At 42.8% G+C, this 17,485-nt stretch overlaps 1 protein-coding gene across 1 annotated transcript in view; it reads right to left on the bottom strand.

The window, feature by feature from the left end:
* Positions 1-16,299, bottom strand: part of MAP1B (microtubule associated protein 1B) — a 103,843-nt gene extending 87,544 nt beyond the window's left edge. Inside the window, exons 1-2 of the mRNA XM_079144824.1 lie at positions 16,019-16,299; positions 7,453-7,554 (exon numbers count right to left, since the gene is read on the bottom strand). Of these exons, the coding sequence (XP_079000950.1) occupies positions 7,453-7,554; positions 16,019-16,202 (286 nt within the window). The 5' untranslated portion in view covers positions 16,203-16,299. The remainder of the gene's footprint in view (positions 1-7,452; positions 7,555-16,018) is intronic.
* Positions 16,300-17,485: the final 1,186 nt, after the last annotated feature.

The following is a 17,485-nucleotide window of genomic DNA, read 5'->3' as shown; positions in this document are numbered from 1 at the left end:
CATTTCTGCTGACTGACATTTCAGGAGCCAAAAGGCAGCATCCACCTGGAGCAGTGTCCTTGGGGCAGGGGATCCACAGAAATGAATTTCTTACTCGGGGAACTGCTGTTCCTCCCTCACACCAGTGATGTGTGTTGCTGAAAGGAATCTGTGAATTTTGACCAAATGCTCAATGGTGGCTTATTTACTCGCAGCTGAAAACTGGTTTTATTAAGAAACAAAGGGCCAGCGTGATCAGCTTAACAGTAAAGTGCTGGTGTAAGGAACTTCCCTCTATGACAACAAAGGTAGTCCTTAGGATGTATTTGATCTTAGCCCCTCAGGAACACAGGCAGCAACTACCAGGCTTGACTGGATCTAAAATGGGGTGTGGTACAACATAGTTGTTGAGTGCTCACTTTTAATGACATACTTTTATTCTCGGATCACTAAGACTCCCTTGCTGCATTTTCTATGAACATTCACTTCGCCAGTCCTAACTACAGGCATCCTTTAACGGAGGTTGGAGGAGTTGATTTGAATAAGGTTGTTTTTGTCTTGTACTTCTGCTAATTTCCCCAGCCCCTGTGGTCCGTTTTCAAGCACGTTTCCTCAGGACCACTTCTTACTTTCTCACATGCCTCTAGGATCAAGGACATCTGACTTCACATGCAACAGGACTTACTGCAGCCACAGAAACAAAAGAGGTAAGCCCTGAAGTATGATGTTTGGGGACACTGGATGGTTGCCTCGGTAGCGCGTTTAATTAGTCCTGGGTAGCGGGGGCGGGGGGCGCTGGTACCTGGGTAACCTTTGTCACTGTGGCTACATCCCCAGTTGAACAATCAAAATGCAACGCTCATTATGATTTCCATTCTCACTCTTTGTCTTCTTTAGGAATTTGAGTAGGTCTCTGTCTCTCTCTTTCTCTTACACACACATACAAAGTTTGTAAATTAAGGAGCTACTGTCTTTGTTAAACAGCATAGTGTTTTTTAAAGCTGTGAGTGACTTTTCCCAACTAAAGTATGAACAGTGGGGATACTGGCCTTATTTTTCCATCTGTCCCTTTATAATTTCTTGCCTATCAATGAATGCCCAACAGTATTATGTAGTCTATCAGTTTTTGCTCTGTTCCTCATCTTCCACTATAATTTACAGCATGTTACCACAAATGCTGAAAATGCCTCAGAAAGAAGATGCAAACAGAAGCAGCAAAACATAAAGGGCCTGTGGTCGCCCAATAGCTTGCTTTAAAAACCCGCTAATGAAAACCATGGCGCTTTGGTCTCTGGAAAGGAAGACAAAAGCGCTGACATTCCACGTGGGACACCGTCCTTGCTCAGCAGTGTCAGCAGCTGCTCTGGAAGGCACTTAGCTGGTTTTAATGGAGGGGTTATTGACATTCCCTAAAATGGCTTCTGAGCCCAGGCAGCCAATTTCCTGCTCCCTTCCTGCCCATGCCTGCCTGTGTCTAGTGGTTCCACAGTGCCCATTAGGAACCGCTTGAGAGCCATTACAGTCAGCAGACTAAAACATCCTTTATATTCTGGAAAAAAAAAAAAAAAAAAAGTGAGATGAATGGGTATTTCTAGGGTGGTCTGAATGAGCCATCATTAACTACCCTGAGGAATGTAGGTGCCTGAACATAGCAATGAAGCAGTTTTATTCCTTTTTGGTGGCCACACCTGGAAAAAAAGCATCACACGTGTGATGATGTGGATATAAAGAAATCCCTCAAATTTGAAAGCTGAGCAAGGTGTAAACCTCACAGGAATCATGCCTTGTGCTGTGGACACTACAAAACCCTGGCTCTGCTCCTTGGAAGGTCTGGTTCTTTGACAATTTCAAAGGGAGCAAGCAGTTGCCTGCAAAGTCTGAATGGGAGCACTGGGGCGAGAGCAGGGAGTGGAGGGGCTGCGATCACTCTGCCCGCCCTGCAGTGGGGCCAGGAAGGCTTAGGGCAGGGGGCAATTTGGAGAAAGACTAGGGATTTGCATTTAATGAATCTCCTTCCTAGGCAGGCGGTATTGACCTAAATGGATATTAAATAGAGGTCTGGTTACTTCAACAAAATCAAGGCTTTCTATTTGTTCCTTTCTTCTAATTCCATAATTCCTCCTATCATTTCATATGATAATGCAATAAGAAAAAATGAGCCAGCCGTGTGGACTTGGGGGCAGGTACCTAGCCCTAAGTTGTGCACCTGTGACAGAGAAAACATGAGGATAAAGGATCTGCTTTTCCTTCAAAATTGCAGGTTCCCTTTGTGTTAAGTCGGCCAACGAAATGCAACTGGAACATATATCCGTGTGCTTTATTGCTTAAAGGTTGGAAGCAGGGCTGAAAATGCATCTATCACTCCCTGTCACAGAGCAGCCCATGTATCCTAGGCACATACAATTGAGACATAATTCTACACAATGACAGACTAACTACACAAGTCCAGATAGAGAAAGATGACTAAAAATATTCTAAGACCCTTTTCTAAGAGCAGTTTAGTATTTTCTTATTGCTCTACTGGCAAATACTAGCTGTAAAACATTTCCTCGTTAATGTCAAAGGGAGGAGAGGATCCGCATAACTGAAATTCAAAGGGTTGATTTTAATTCTCCATCAAAAACCAATCTCCAGGCAGGTTATTTTTAGCAGTCACTCAGCACAAATCTAAAGATGCTCAGCTGCGGTTTGTTTATCTTCCATGGAAAAGGCATGAGTTCTTAAACAAAACCACCCCTATCCACATTACAAAATCAGTCACATCATAGGAAGGATTTTGTGAATGTGATCTAGGAGTCATAAAAGTAGTGGAAATATGCCAAATTCTTACTATTTATTCAGCTAAGAAAGTACACGACAAGAAACCTCAGTTTCTTCTAACTGGCTAAATCTATGGTTACTTGTTGATTGGAAAGAGTGGAAGAGAAAACTAAGTGGTCCAAGGAAGTGGAAGAAGTTACCCTGGATGGACCACCTCGGTGAGGAAGCAGGCTGGGACTCCCCTAGCATCTCAGCATCCTTACCTGTGCACCGACAGGACCATTTGGCGAATGTTCTACAGCCCTGCTGTGCTCCTGCTGAACCAGAGCTCCAAAGTGATGCCTCCTTTTTAACTCCTATGCCCAAAGGACCTTACTAAACTCAGTCACAAAATGCCACCGCAATCTTCACAGACCAGCCGCTTCACACCCTCTGATAATTCTGAAGGTAACTGTTTCTCTGAGAAACATCTTTAATACAAATTAAAAATTATTACCATTATTATCAGCCAAATATCTAAATACAGTATTTCCCATAGACACTAATATCATCATCTTTATACAAATTAAGCATTATTATCATTATTACCAGCCAAATATTTAAAATCCATATTTCCCATAGACAATAATAATCACCATCTTTAATACAAATTAACATTATTACCTGCTAAATAACTAAATCCAGTATTTCCCAAAGACAATAATAATCACATCTCCGAGTCAAATAGATTTTTAACAAGGGAGAGAATATGAATACTAGTGAATGTCTGTCATGTGACAAGCCTGTTGTAAGATTTATACACACATGTATTTGATCCTCATGAAAACTCTACGCTGTAGGAGTGATGATTTCCATTTACAGATAAGAAAATCAAGGCACAGGATGTTAAGTCACTGTTCAAGACTATCCAGCGACTTAAATGGCAGAGCTGGGATCCAACATGGAGTTTGGCTCTAGAATCTGGATTCTTAATTGTTACATTATGTTGCAGGTGAGCAACTGTGTTATAAAAATTTCAAAACTATTTTAATAAGCAGACACAGTGGCAAAATGAGGGAAAAAAGAAAAATGAAACATTTTAAGTCTGGTGTCCCTTGTCCTGGGAATGTTTTTCACTTGTTCTGAAATGGTGCCATCTACCACAGATAGTCACGGGGCACTTCCTATAGCCCCAGGAGAGATCCTCTCCTAATACTGTATGAAGCTATGTCTAATATTAAATTTGGAAAGAAGCAAGAGGAATGGAAAATGAATGAAATTCTATACTGCCAGGTAAACCTATGCTTCCCATGGTCTTACTTTTTTTGGTGAGACTTAAAATAAATGATTTAGATCCAGCATGATTAAGGTACAAAATTTCTAGACTATAATACCTTAATAAAAACTTTGTGATAGTATTTGAATTCACAAGAATAAGGAAATATAAGATTTTGCTCTATTTTGAAAAACCTAAACTGCCAACCTATCTCTTGAGCGAAAGACTGGAGAACTCTTGAAAGAATTTCATCTTTTCTCTCAAGGTGACTATGCTTGCCTACACCAGCTCCCTCCCATGTTGTGTGGCCAGGAAGGCTTGCAACAGGTACCTTAGCAGGAAGTGCCCGGGGCACGTGGCAGGTGTGGCTGAGTGATCTTTCGCGAGTTAATGCTGCAGCACACTCAGGACAGTAAAATGGACCTAATGACTAACCACTCCAAGAACTGCAGTCACCAGAGTTGGACAGGGCTGAATGATCCTAGTACTAAGGTTCTGGGGAATGGGGACACTCCACTCCCCATTTGTACAATGCCATCCCCATCTCATATGGAGAAAGCACTTATATTCCAGGTTCCTGCCCAAAGGGTATTTATCCAAGATGATTAAACCAATTAGAGTGGTCTTGAATGAGATGGTAAATCCTAAAGAAAGAACCTTAATGAAGCTCAAAACCACAGAACAAAGGATAAACTAGTACAAAGGAATGAACCTAACTGTGCCATTTGCAGGGTCTCTTCGCTGCAATTTGAGGTGTAACAACAACCTGATCCCTAATCAACTATGCCAGGGAAGGCAATGAACATTTTACTGTAACTCTGCTAATTGGGGAGGGGGGGCGGGAATCTCTCAAAGCCAGTGAAGGAGGGAAAGAAGAAGAAAGGAAAAAACAAAAAAACAAAACAACCCTGTGAAGCCCAAACTGGATGGCACAAGGTGCTAGATTTGATGCTGAGCTGCCTGTGGTTGTTAATACCTCCTTCTCATGACATCAACGTCATCAAGGTAATGAATGTGTTTGCTTTGCCTGTCACTGCTCCTCACCCACCTCACTCTCCATAGTGCCTGACACCATGTAGGTACCATTTCATTATTTTTAAACCAATTGAATGAGTGACCTGTTATTTTTTAATCATTTGTTTTGTTCCTTGCCTCAAAGTCAACTTAGAGTCTTAAAACTCTAAATGCAAAATTCATCTAACTCCACTTTCGGGAACCTGCGGTACATGAGTTTACTTTTACAGAATTTCAAGTGAAAAGGGAAGAGAACACTAGACTTGGAGTCACTAAGAAATACACCTCAAATTTCTCCAGTTTGTTCAGGAAAAGCTATAGGTTTCCTTGGCCCAATCCAAGGAGCATCCTGTAATCTCTATTTACCTCAATTTTGTGTTCTTGTCTTCTGGTATCTCCTTATTCTAAAACACACCTGAAACTGAATCTGACATGTAAGTATCATGTACAGGTTGTACATCCAAGGATTTGGGAGCATTTTGGATTAGGAATGTGCAACTGGTAAAAATCTGTGCAAATGTTTCCAAAATCCCCAAGTTCCAAAATCTAAGACCTTCAATCTCAAGCATTTTGAATAAGGAATAGTCAACATGTGGAACAGTCTTAATAAGAAATCTTCATGTTTCTCACATATGAGCATCACTACAATAGCTCCATTATAGAGATTTAAGTTCCAAGAGAAGGCTGAGGCCCGCCTAGGCTTGAGATGGAAAATTGTTACACCAATCCTTTCTGCAGTTGGCAAAAATGGTAAGGATGCTGTGTATGTAAAGGCCAGTTTCTAAACACGGCATCAAGCACAGCACTTAACAGAAGTAGGTAGGTAACTAGTTCTTACTACAAGTTATAAAAGGAGAGGAGAAAAGAAAAGGGTAGGCTGAAGTAATGGTTTGAAGGGACTTGATCTCTTTGGTCCACAGGAGTAATATTACCTAGATCTTTGGTCTAAAAATGGTTACATTTTCAGTAATCTTACAAATTTTCATTTTGCAATACATAGTTGTCTTTCTTATAAGGTCCATCCAAATATGAATGAACACAATGAGATGTTTACAAAACATGATATGTTTACAAAAAGGAAAAAAGTCCCATAGTCATAGCAAGAAAACAGAACAACCTACAGAAAAGGATAAAGACTTGACTTTTACGTGTTGAAATAATATACTTGTTAGTAAAGGGCACTTATCTTAATTTTGTGAGATGGTTTGAAAAGTTATGGAGATTTTGCAAGACAAAAATAACAAGAGAAACAATCTTATACTGTACCTTTTCTACAGCAAATCATATCCTACCTGATAAATCTCTAGATCATTCCTTCCCTCAATCCTGATGCAAAGTTACTTAAGAACTGATTTTTCACAGAGCTTTGAAGCAAGTTTAACTTTCACTGAAAAAAATTTCCCCGTTTTTCTTAATAGATTCATTCAATTCCATGCTTGAATGCTACAAGTATGATTCGTGAAGGCACTGACATTTCATAAAAGTTGTTTCAAATCTCAAATGCACATTACAATAGAATATAATTTAATCACCCACAAAAGACTGAACCTCATTCCTGATGTTACAGCAATACCAATAAAATTAGTAATCGTAGAGCAAAAACATGTAGTCAGAAAAGTGTTTTCTTTACTCTTATCTTACATAAGATTCAAATGACTGTCAAAAAAAAAAAAAAAAAACCAAGCACAATATAGTTTCAATAGCATAGCTTTTGGGAAACACATCCTGGGCTTGAAGTTCTTATGGGCCAGAAATTGTTTCATAATCCCCAATTATGGTCACAACTCACAAGAGGAAGAAGAGATGAGAATTCAGCATGAATCTATCACCAGCCCCAGAGAGGCAGGAACCTTCACGGATGACACATGTTTGTGTCCTTACCTTCAATTATTCTGTAGTATTCTTTTTTCATCTCTAAAAGAAAGGCTATTTTAACAGCAGTTTGGAATATGAAACTCTTCTACCCACAATAAGAAAAGTAGATGATAATGCAAAGGGGATAGTACAGAGAAAGATGAAATGATGGATGATGTATATTTCACTTTGAAATGCAGTAGATGTCTCCTTTTCCTTTCAAGAGGAGGAAGTTGTGGGATTCTTGGAGCATACAATTTGAATTCATAATTTCATTTGAGTAAAATTAACATTTAAGTAGTTTGCAATCACTTGTGCTTAGAGTATAAAGATAGTTTTAAAAAATTATCCTAGAACTTAAATATCTAAGAATTGATGAATAATCCACACAGTTATAACTTAGAGTTGACTTTCTTAAACTGTGGCTGCTGGCTAACTTAGTTGATAATAACAAATACAAAGAATCACGTAGCAGTAAAACAATACCTTTTCCCTTGATATCAATCCAGAGCCCCACACAAAGCTTTCCAGCCAGTGGCCTGTTTCCTTGTCCTTTCAAATTCTAGGCTAACACCAAACAGAAGCCTCACCTGGGACTTCAGGAGAGAATCTTGCAGAGTGTCGAGATACAAAAAGTTTGAGTTCTTGGTCCAAGTTGCATTCAATCAGGTTTGTGTCCCATGATCGGATCCCTAAGGAGGAAAAGGAAGAGTTGACAGACTTCCAGTTAGTCATTTCACAGTGGTTTGGAAAACATCACTGCAACATTTCTCAGGCTTTATGGGAGAATGTAGAGCCCTTTTCTGAAGAGCTTGGTGACTAGCAGTGGATGGCCACAAAGTGGGAAAGCCAGGGAGGTCTCTCCACCAGGCCACAAGGGAGGGATAACCAGCAGTGGGGACTGAACTTCTGCCCCTCATAAAACATAAATGCAGCTTTGCTGGAAGAGTCAAAGAAAACAGCTATTAGGGAAATGACAGGCTCTCCTCCAGGGAGGGAAGAGAAAGGGCAGGAAGAGAGCTAGTTTGTTGGTAGCTAAGAGGCCCCTGGACTGTCTCTAGCTTTCTCATGGTTTACCTTTTTTTTTTTTTTTTTTTTGCGGTGCTGGGGATTGAACTCAGGGCCTTGTGCTTGAGAGGCAAGCACTCTACTGACTGAGCTATCTCCCCAGCCCTCTCATGGTTTACTTTTAAGTACAAGAAAATATAGAAAGTGGGAGGGGAAGGCATGAGGGGGCTGCCTGAGGAAGCCTAGGCCTTTGTCTTTGAAATGATGTTCTTTGTTAGTATGCATGTATGATTTTTTTTTTTTTTTTTTTTGTTACCAGGGATTGAACCCAGGGGTGCTTAACCACTAAGCCACATCCCTGGTCCTTTTTATATTTTGTTGAGAGACAGAGTCTCACCAAGTTGCTGAGACTGGCTTTGAACTTGACATCCTCCTGCTTTAGCTTCCCTAGCCACTGGGGGGGTTGCAGGTGCGCACCACCACACCCAGCTGATTTCTTTCTTGTACCCATCTCATGTTTTACCTAGATTTCTCAACCCCTAGATACCAATCCAAAATTTGCATGATCTTTGATAAGCAGGCTGGATCTCAAAACTTGGCCCATGTGTCCTCTCAGGCATTACCTGCCCAGCTAGGCAAGCGGCACATTCATTCACAATTGTTAGTTGTATTAAAGTGTTTTATCCAGAATCAAAGGAATATGGCAGCATTTTATACTTTATAAAGTGTCGATGGAGTTGGGGGCCATGAATTTCCTTTCAGTTGAGACCTCCTTTCACTAGAATGAAAGGATCTGGAGTGAGAACCCAAGATCAAGACTCGGAACAATGGTGGTTTGCTGTGCTCATGCCCCACCTCCCCAGATTCTTCCTTTCTTCTCCCTCCAGCTCCTCATCCCAAAGGAGATGGCTCAGAGGGAAACCCAGAGAGCACTGGACGAGAGAGAACTGGAGAGCAAGCCAAGGAAAAATGAGGAGCCCCAGGACCCTGGAGTGTGTGTGTGTTTAGGCGCTTGCGTGCATGCGTTGTTAACATTTTTCCAAACAGATTGCTCAGGGTGGAGCCAGTATGTAGTATCCATGATTGTACCCTTGTTTAGAGCATCCTCAATTACCAGGAACAAATCTGTGCACCAAACACATTGCCTAGCTCCTAAGGGCAGGAGCTTGAACCTCTGGGTACAACACTGCAGGTAAAAGATCTCTAAATAAACAGCCAGTTATTCAATCATTTTCGTTGGTCATTTATTGGGCACACACACATAAGGGTTTAAATGGCAGTGTGCTAAACACATCTCCAAATCCCAAATGCCTAACTGTATTTACCTCCATTTATGATTTATTCAGTTTTCTTATCTTACAAGGAATTTTATCTTACCTTGATATAGGTATATGTACACACACATACATATATACACATGTATATTATGTACATACATACATATGTGTGTATGTGTGTGTGTATGTGCTTATTTTTTTCTGGAAACCCATCCAAAATATTTTCAGATTACACACTAAATACCTTTTCAACCATGAGGAATATTTTCAAGTAGATGTATGTCCACTAAATAAAGGCAGAAATTCCTCACATGATCCATGGGAAGAATTCAGAAATGGAAGAGTTAACAGTCCTAAAGAGAGGCTAAATTATAGGAGAATTTTATGGGTCTCCCTGGAAACATTAATGGCCTCAGTTTGCATTTGTGCTAATGGAGTATTTAAATTTTAACAAGAAAGGCATGTTGAGATTTTGCGGATCTTTTTAGTACAGAAATGATAAATGGGTTCTTTTTGTTTCCTGCAGAGCTTGACAGGTTGAGAGGTCTGAATTCATTAGAATATTTTACTTCAACATATACACTATATAGTAGCCCAGTGTGAAAAATCATTGCGTTCCTGTCTGCATCTGACTTAATTGGTATTGTTGACTGAATTCTCCGAGCTGCAGGTTGAAGCTCCACTTTGTCTTCTGGCTTGTCAAGCTGGGTCAATAAGTTAATAATGAGACATATGTATTTAAATTAAATTCATACAATTTTTTCTGTCTTTGTTCTAAATTGCTACATTATTTGAATGACTCCATCTGGGGTTATGCCTAGGCACACTCTCACATTATTGTTTGTCGTTTTTCCCTTTGCTTCAATTAATTTGTCTGACACAAGCACTTAAATGTTTGTTTTACATTTATTTATGTTTTATATGAATAATTTAATGATGAAAATGTGCTAAATATTAAAATATCCATTTAGTAATTTTAAATTACAGTAGCAACAGCTGATAAAAAATAATGTCTCTCTCTCTCTCTTTTTTTTTTTTTTTTTTTTTTTTTCCAGTGCAGGGATCAAACCCAGGGCCCTGCAGAGGCCAGTCAGCACTCTACCCTGAGCATCCCCAGACCCAGACCTTATTTCTCATGTTTACACTTCCAATTAAACTAAAAATTTAGGGTTCTCTTTCTAAGCCAAATTATTTCTTAACAATGCACAATTACTACTACCGCTTATAAAATAAAGATTACAATGGAATTACTAGTCATTTTTGTTGGAAAGAAAATTTTTGGAACCACACCACTTTCTATACCAATTTTAGAAATGAAAGTACGTTTTGCTGGATAATATTAGTGAAGGGAGAATATTATTCACTGAAGGTTCATTTGCATTTAGTAGGTTTCTGTATCTCCCCTTTGTGCCTAACATGGAGCCAACAGTGGGACCTCTAAAGTTTATAGGATAGAAAATATTCTTATTGGCCCTTCCCACTTTCTCCCTTCTCAGAATCCATGGCTGGATGGGGTCCTCGGTATTGGTAAAGAGGTTCTGAGTAGGTTTTTGGAAGCAGGTCATCCTGGTCAGTGATGGGAGGAAAGAAGCCAAGAGAAACTTCTGGCCCTGTTTCTGATTATCCTCCCAAAAGTCCCCAAGTGGAGCTCTTCCCTGAGGCTTTCTTTCTCCAGCAATCTACAACTGCTGTGCCCTTACTGGCTTACCCAGGTGGGTAACAACTACTAACTCCAGCGGTTTTTAAACATCTGGGTCCAAAGGCTATCTGCTACCCCGAGAACATTCCTGGCTGCTATACGGTATGGCCCAGCCCTGGGAAGTGGGCACTATCATGGTCTATCCTTGGTGACAAGGGAGCAACAAAGGGTCTTTCCTTCTCAGTTCTGTGACCCCACGTGGTAGAGATGCACAAAGAGGAGGCAAATGTGCCTTGTGACACTTAGAGAGATGGAAAAACGGGGACATGTGGAAGGGGAGGACATCACAGAACAAGTCAGGGTGAAAAAGAAGGAAGAGTCAAGTATCCTTGAAGACTACAGGCTGGATTTCTCCAAGCTTACCCTGACCATGCATGCATGCATTTTGCAGAAATGTTTAATGAAACCAACATTTTTTTAAAAAGCACCTCTTTTTAAAAGCTAAACACAAAAAACCAAAAACCTAGATCCCTAAATGCAACAGCAGATCAGCAGATTGAAGAAAGCAGAATAAAATGACCATACTTTGCATGTTGATGGCTCATGGCTTCTATTTGACAGTGGTTCGGACCATTCATGAGTTGATCTGCCTCTATGGGCTTTAATTATTCTTTCTGAGAAATAGGCTTTTGAATATATTTTTGCAAATACCTAAATATGACTAACCTATAATCATTAGATTCTATTGGTAAAACCATGCCAAAAAGTGAACTGAAACCATTATAGAAGCATAAGCTAAGGAAACAATTAAAAAGGAAATGCTAATTTAAGAAAGGCTTTACTTTTCAGAGAAAAGATTTCCTAATTTTTTCCTTGACCTAACTTTCAGTTTGATTTTTTCCTTTTTTATAAGCTAGCACCTTGATATTCACTACATATATATGTAATGCAGACAATATCTTACATACATAGTTCACAGTTTCAAAGTATCGATAACAAATAATTCAGATCTTATATAACATCTCACAATAGAAGCAAACGAGAAGTGATTTATAATCATTTGTTTATTTGACCTAAAAGTTAGAAGTTATTTTTTAAAGTAAGGCCTTAGAGTAGGTTAACAATGAATCATATATTTAATGATCTTAAGTTTTGGGACTGGCTTGTGTTTCAGCACCAATCACAGGACCCTTAGTAGATAATATCAACTAAGCAGTGCAAGCAGAAATCCATCTGCATTTTGACTTGGAAAAATGAGTATAATAAATTTAATACTTTCTAAAATTTCTTTTAACTACCACCACATATAATTTGGGGGTTTTCTCCCTTATTATATTAGAAGGAAATTGAATTTTTATCTATTTATTTGTACTGGGGATTGAACCCAGGGCCTCAGACATGCTAGGCAAGTGCTCTACCACTGACCTTCATCTCCAGACCCGATGATGAAATTAAACCCAAATATTTCCTGGGTTCTTACTTCTCTTATCATGTTAGACTAAACACATTCAATAAAGTGACATCAGAATGTTACAATATAAATTTACAACTCAAAATCCAGGGCAGTAGATGTTACACACATCAATCTTCTCATGAACAAATCTTGTTGATCCTCAATATTAACCAAAGGAAAAGTTACACTTTAACAGTAGTTGAAAACATCAAACTGACACTTAGTATTCCTTACGGGTTTTAGTTTCTTGAAAAGAGTAATATGAAACACTGAAAACTCATTTCCCAAGGCTCTACAATTCAGTTTTCAAGACACCCATGTATGTAGTCTAGATATTAAAAACAAAAACAAAAAACTTGAGAAGCAGGTGCTCTGCTAAAACCAAGGATGACTAGCTAAATCCATGTTGGTGGTGAATTGGCAGAGGGTGGCGGAGGAATTGCCAAGGAATAGTATTTGGTGATAGCCACATAGCCATATGATGTCCTGCGTAACTGAATCAGTAAAGCTAGAGGAGGGTGGAAACAATGGTTCCAAATTCAAGAAATGACCAAAGCTGACATTATGCTTTGTAAATACACTGGAGAAAACAAGAGTAGCCATCTCTCTTGGTTTTAAGAAGCATTTATTAAGCATCCATATTAGGATGTTTCAGGCCTATTGGTTTAGCATGTTACCACCATCCCTCTACAGATTTATAGATTATCTTCTAGGCTTCCCAGAGGGTCCTCAGTAACCAGATGGCAAGTCACCAGGGTGTCCAACCCCACAGAACCTCAGTGAAGACAGGAAGTGAATAAGAAAGAGTAAACCAATGAGGAAAATGGTTTCCCAGACTCCATGCAGCAGTGCACAGTTAAAAAGCTGAGTCCCCTGGAGCAGCTCCATCTCGCTTCAAACACATGGTCCAAAGGCTTCAGCAACACAACAGCAGTGGCAATCAGAGTGACCTCTGGAGGAGGCCCAGCTGATACCTACCCACGGAAGCTGCAGCATGTCATGCACAGGGAAAGAAAGCCTGCTCACCCTGTTGCTAAGTCATCTCAGGCTGTCTGAATGAAAAGCTGGGGAGTGGTATTTTCATGTAGCACTGGAAGCCCTGCAGTCTGAGCTGCACTGGAGACCCCAGGACCCAGGAGAGCAATCTCCAGAGAAAAAACAGCATCTGTTACTGCGCACAAGGAAATGGCTCTGCTCACTCACTTGGCTGATTCTTAATGGAATCAATACAGCCATTTTGGAATTCCATGCAAAAATTGGACCAAATTAAGGAATTAAAAATCAGGAAGGCAAGGTGATCATAGCAAAGGAGGCGGGGGTGGGGTTCTGGAATTGCAGTAATATCTGTTTCTTATCTGGATAACACAGGTGTGTTCGTTTTGTGAAAAATCCATTGAGCTATTCATCTATGATTTGTGTCCTTTCCTCTCTATCTAATACTTAAAACAGGATTTTAAAAATTTAAACATCAGAAAGACAAATTTGAATTTTTGTTACTAAGTGCTAGTAGTATGAAAAGGAGGACAGAGGGAGCAATAGTTGGCTGCGTATGTTTTGTCCTCAAACAGAAGCAACTTGAATAAACCCCCTGAGGAATGGGACACTGAAAGGATGATCAGCTGAGTAACAAAGCGAGAAGGTAATTATGGTCAGAAGGTAAGGGCTGAACCATCTCCCTGCATGGGGCGCTGCCCACAAGTGGATGACTGTACAAAGGCAAGCTCTGAAAACGGCTGAATTGAAATCCCCCTCAGATGTTAACCTGCCCTGCGCCAATATCATGACAGGGTCAGAAAAGAAGTGACGCTGCAGTACTGGCACTCCTGTCACTGATAAGCCCTGTGACCTTGAGCTGGTCCCCTTCCTGCCTCCGGGCCCCCATCTGGAAAATAAGGGTGATAATCCCCTTCCTGCACCACATTGGGTGGTTAGGAAAATTTCATGGATAGAAAACACCTCCAGATATGTTATTATTCCTAGGCAATGCTGCTGACAAATGATTTAAAAAAAAAAAAATTCAAAGTCATTGATTCCCACAATAGCCACGCCCAAAATAAGAACGTGCGAAAAATTTCAAGGAGAAAAAAATGTGGAAATAAACAGAATTAGAATAAATTAGATCAAAGGCCTGTAGTTTGAGAACGAAGTGTTATTGAGATACTCAAATAAGCCATTTCATTTTTTAAAATCTCTCATTTAAAATTTTTTTTCGAATGAATTATCATCACTGCTTTCTGTTCGCATTTTTTTTTTTTTTTCTTTTTTAAACTGAAGAGAAAAATCAGTGCTTTAAAGTTAAACAAAAGAACGAGGTCTGCAACTCCAGTCTCCACCCTGCAGCCTTTTGTTCTGGGGACAAGTGACCATTTCCAAATGCAGGAGCAGATGACAAGCATTTATTTTATTCATCTAAAACAAGGCTTTTCTTCCGCCTTTTATTGGGGTGAGGGGGAGCAGGGAAGGAGGGCTACGTGAACGCCCTTTGTCCGCCTCGGGCTGCCGTAGAGACCGCAGTGCGGACTGCACCACGCCCACCAGCCGGTGTCTCCGGGCAGAAACGCTTCAGCACCACCCCGAGAGAATAGAGCCGGGCTGGGGCTGCAAAGAGACCCGGCGACCTCTGTCAGGGGCGCGGGGAGGGCCGGGACGCCGCGGGTAGAGGAAAAGGCAGAGATCAGAGCTGCCACCCCGGAGTCGGAGCGCAACAAAGCCAGGCAGAGGGAGAGGTGGGGGCGAGCAGCCCCCGCCAGCCTGAGGCTCCTGCAGAGCGCCCGCCCCGCCAGCCGTGCCTGGTGGGGGCGCCGCAGTGCGGGGGGCAGGTGCGGCTGGCGGGTGTGGGCACTGCGGCAGCCCGGGTGGGGCTGAAGGGCGGGTCGGTCCGCACGTCCGAGGCTGCGCTGGCCGGGACCCTCCCAGCCCCGCCCAGGGTTCCGGGCGAACCGCTATCCGCCTCTGTGGAGCGCGCTCTTGGTGCACACATCGGGCGAGGGGCTGGCCCTACCCGCCGACGCCCCCTTCCCCATTCAATCTAGCACTCCGAAGGCTGAGACTTTTAAAAGAAGCCCCACCCCACAACTTGGGGTCCCATTGTCTTTTCTCAAAGCTGCAGCCAAGACCCCAGGGGCAGCGGCGAGGCGGGCTTCGTCTGGGAAACCAGCGCAGGCGGTTCTCCATCCCTGAGTCCCGGGGGGTGGGGGGAGCGGGCGTGGCCCTAGGACTCGCCTAGTCATTCCGAGGAAAGAAAGGATCGGGAAGTTTTTAAGCCAGAAAAGGCAGTTCTCAGGGGCTTAGGTGGCCGTGGTGAGGATGGTTCCCACGCGGGCCCTGGCACATGGTGTTTCAACCCCAGGTCTGCGGGTGAGTGGGATCCCAGCCTTTTGCTAAGGCAAAGAAGGGAGCAGAAGGGAGTGGTTGCATCGGGTCTACCACGACCACCACCCGCTTTGCCTCCCGCGGTTGGGGCTTTATCATGGCCTTTGCTCCTCTGACACCTGCATTTCACTTAGCGGGAGAGGCGGTGGCCAACTCGACTGTGGCTGCGGACCAGCCTGGTGACTGATCCCTCAAGGTTATTTGAAACTGACTCTCTGGGTCTCAAATCTAATAATTCGGGTTATTCCCCGAAATTAACAGAAAAGAGTCCAGCTCGAATGCGGGAGGAGACCGGGAGAGGCATGGGTGCGGGGCGCACCAGGGGAGCTGGGTGGCCGTCGCGCCCTGGGTGGGGTCGCGTTTGCGCGTCTCCCAGTGCGCGTCCCTGGGGGTTAGGGGCAGCTTACCGAGCTCGATGTTGCCGATAGCACGCCGCAGGTGCTCTTCGGTCACGGTCTCACCGACCACCACCAGCAAGTAGAACTTGCTGTCGAGGAAGCGGTGCGACAGGCTGGGCGAGGTGGACGCCGCCGGGTTGGCGATGCTGCCGGATGGCTCCGACTCGGTGGCTTCCACCACCACGGTCGCCATCCTGCCGGCCAGATATGCCTTGGCGAAGTGTTCCTCTCCTGCCGCTCCTCTGCTCTGCGGCAGGAGAAAGGATTATCTCCGAAGGTGCTGTCTCTGCTCCGCCCCCTGCGTCCCCCCTCCTCCCGGCGCTGTGCGCCGCCTCCCCCTCCGCCCTCTCCGAGGCGGCGGAGAGTGCGCGGGGAGAGGAGCGGGGAGTGAGAGAGGGCGGGGAGGCGCCGCTTTTATATGGAGACTAGGCAGGGAGCCCGGGAGGAGGAGGAAGAGGAGGAGGAAGGGACCACCCGGCACATCCTCACGCGGTGGCTGCCTCGGCTCTTGCAGCCGTTGGCCCGGGGCTGATGTCATCTGCAGCAAATCATCTCGCCCGCGGCCCGGAAGCTGAAGGGACGAGGTGTGCGGACAATGGTCTGGGCAGGGCCGCGAACCAAGGGGCTGGAAGACCCAAAGGGCTCCTGCTTCAACAGTGAAGTGGGAAGACAATCTACACACGCGCCCCTCCCCACGCACCTACTACCATCTCCAAACCCTCATCCGGCCTATGCAGGAGAATGGGATGAGTTTCCATTTTCAAAGTGGGGTTATTTCCCACGACCTAGGTGCGTAAAGTCAGGCCTTAACCTGTGTCCAGTCCATGATGAAGCAAGGGTCTGAGATGCTGTAATAGCTACAGTGGACATGTGCCGAGGGAACTTGACCAGCAAGACTGGAACCAGTCTTTTCTTTGACCTGTGGTTTTAGGGAGACATGTTTACCGATATTTATCGGTAGCAATATTTACCACCTTCACTTAAAGAATGCATGAAAATTGCAAAAACTAAGCCTATCTTTAATCAGTTTTGAACTCTTCTCTGTAAGGACCAATGGTGAAGAAGCACTGGCTTTGTGGTGCTGATGGGAAATGAGAGGAATACAAGATATATTACCTCAGATGCAGATTTCTTCATAATATTCTCAACAGATATTTTCAGGCATAACAAAGAATAAAGATACTGTCTCTATCCAGCAGGATTACAGCAACTATAATGTACTCAATTCTCTGGGGGGAACACACAGGCAAAATTATTTCATGTGACAATGATGTCTTAAAATACATGTAGCATCGGGAATTTTTATCGCTTTTGTCTATGTTTAGAAAAACTCGTTTAAAAAATTAAAGATAATCCATCTACAACCATTTCCCATAAATACGATAAGTACAGCTTCTTTCCCAGGCAGGAAGGATGAAGAGGGGACACATTGTACAAAACTGATGCCACCATAAAAACTGGGGAATTGGAGTTGGG

This window comes from Sciurus vulgaris, assembly GCF_902686455.1.
Source record: "Sciurus vulgaris genome assembly, chromosome: 6".
Classification (NCBI taxonomy): Eukaryota; Metazoa; Chordata; class Mammalia; order Rodentia; family Sciuridae; genus Sciurus; species Sciurus vulgaris.
Note: the sequence above shows the minus strand (reverse complement) of the source record. Positions and strands in the feature narration are given on the sequence as shown.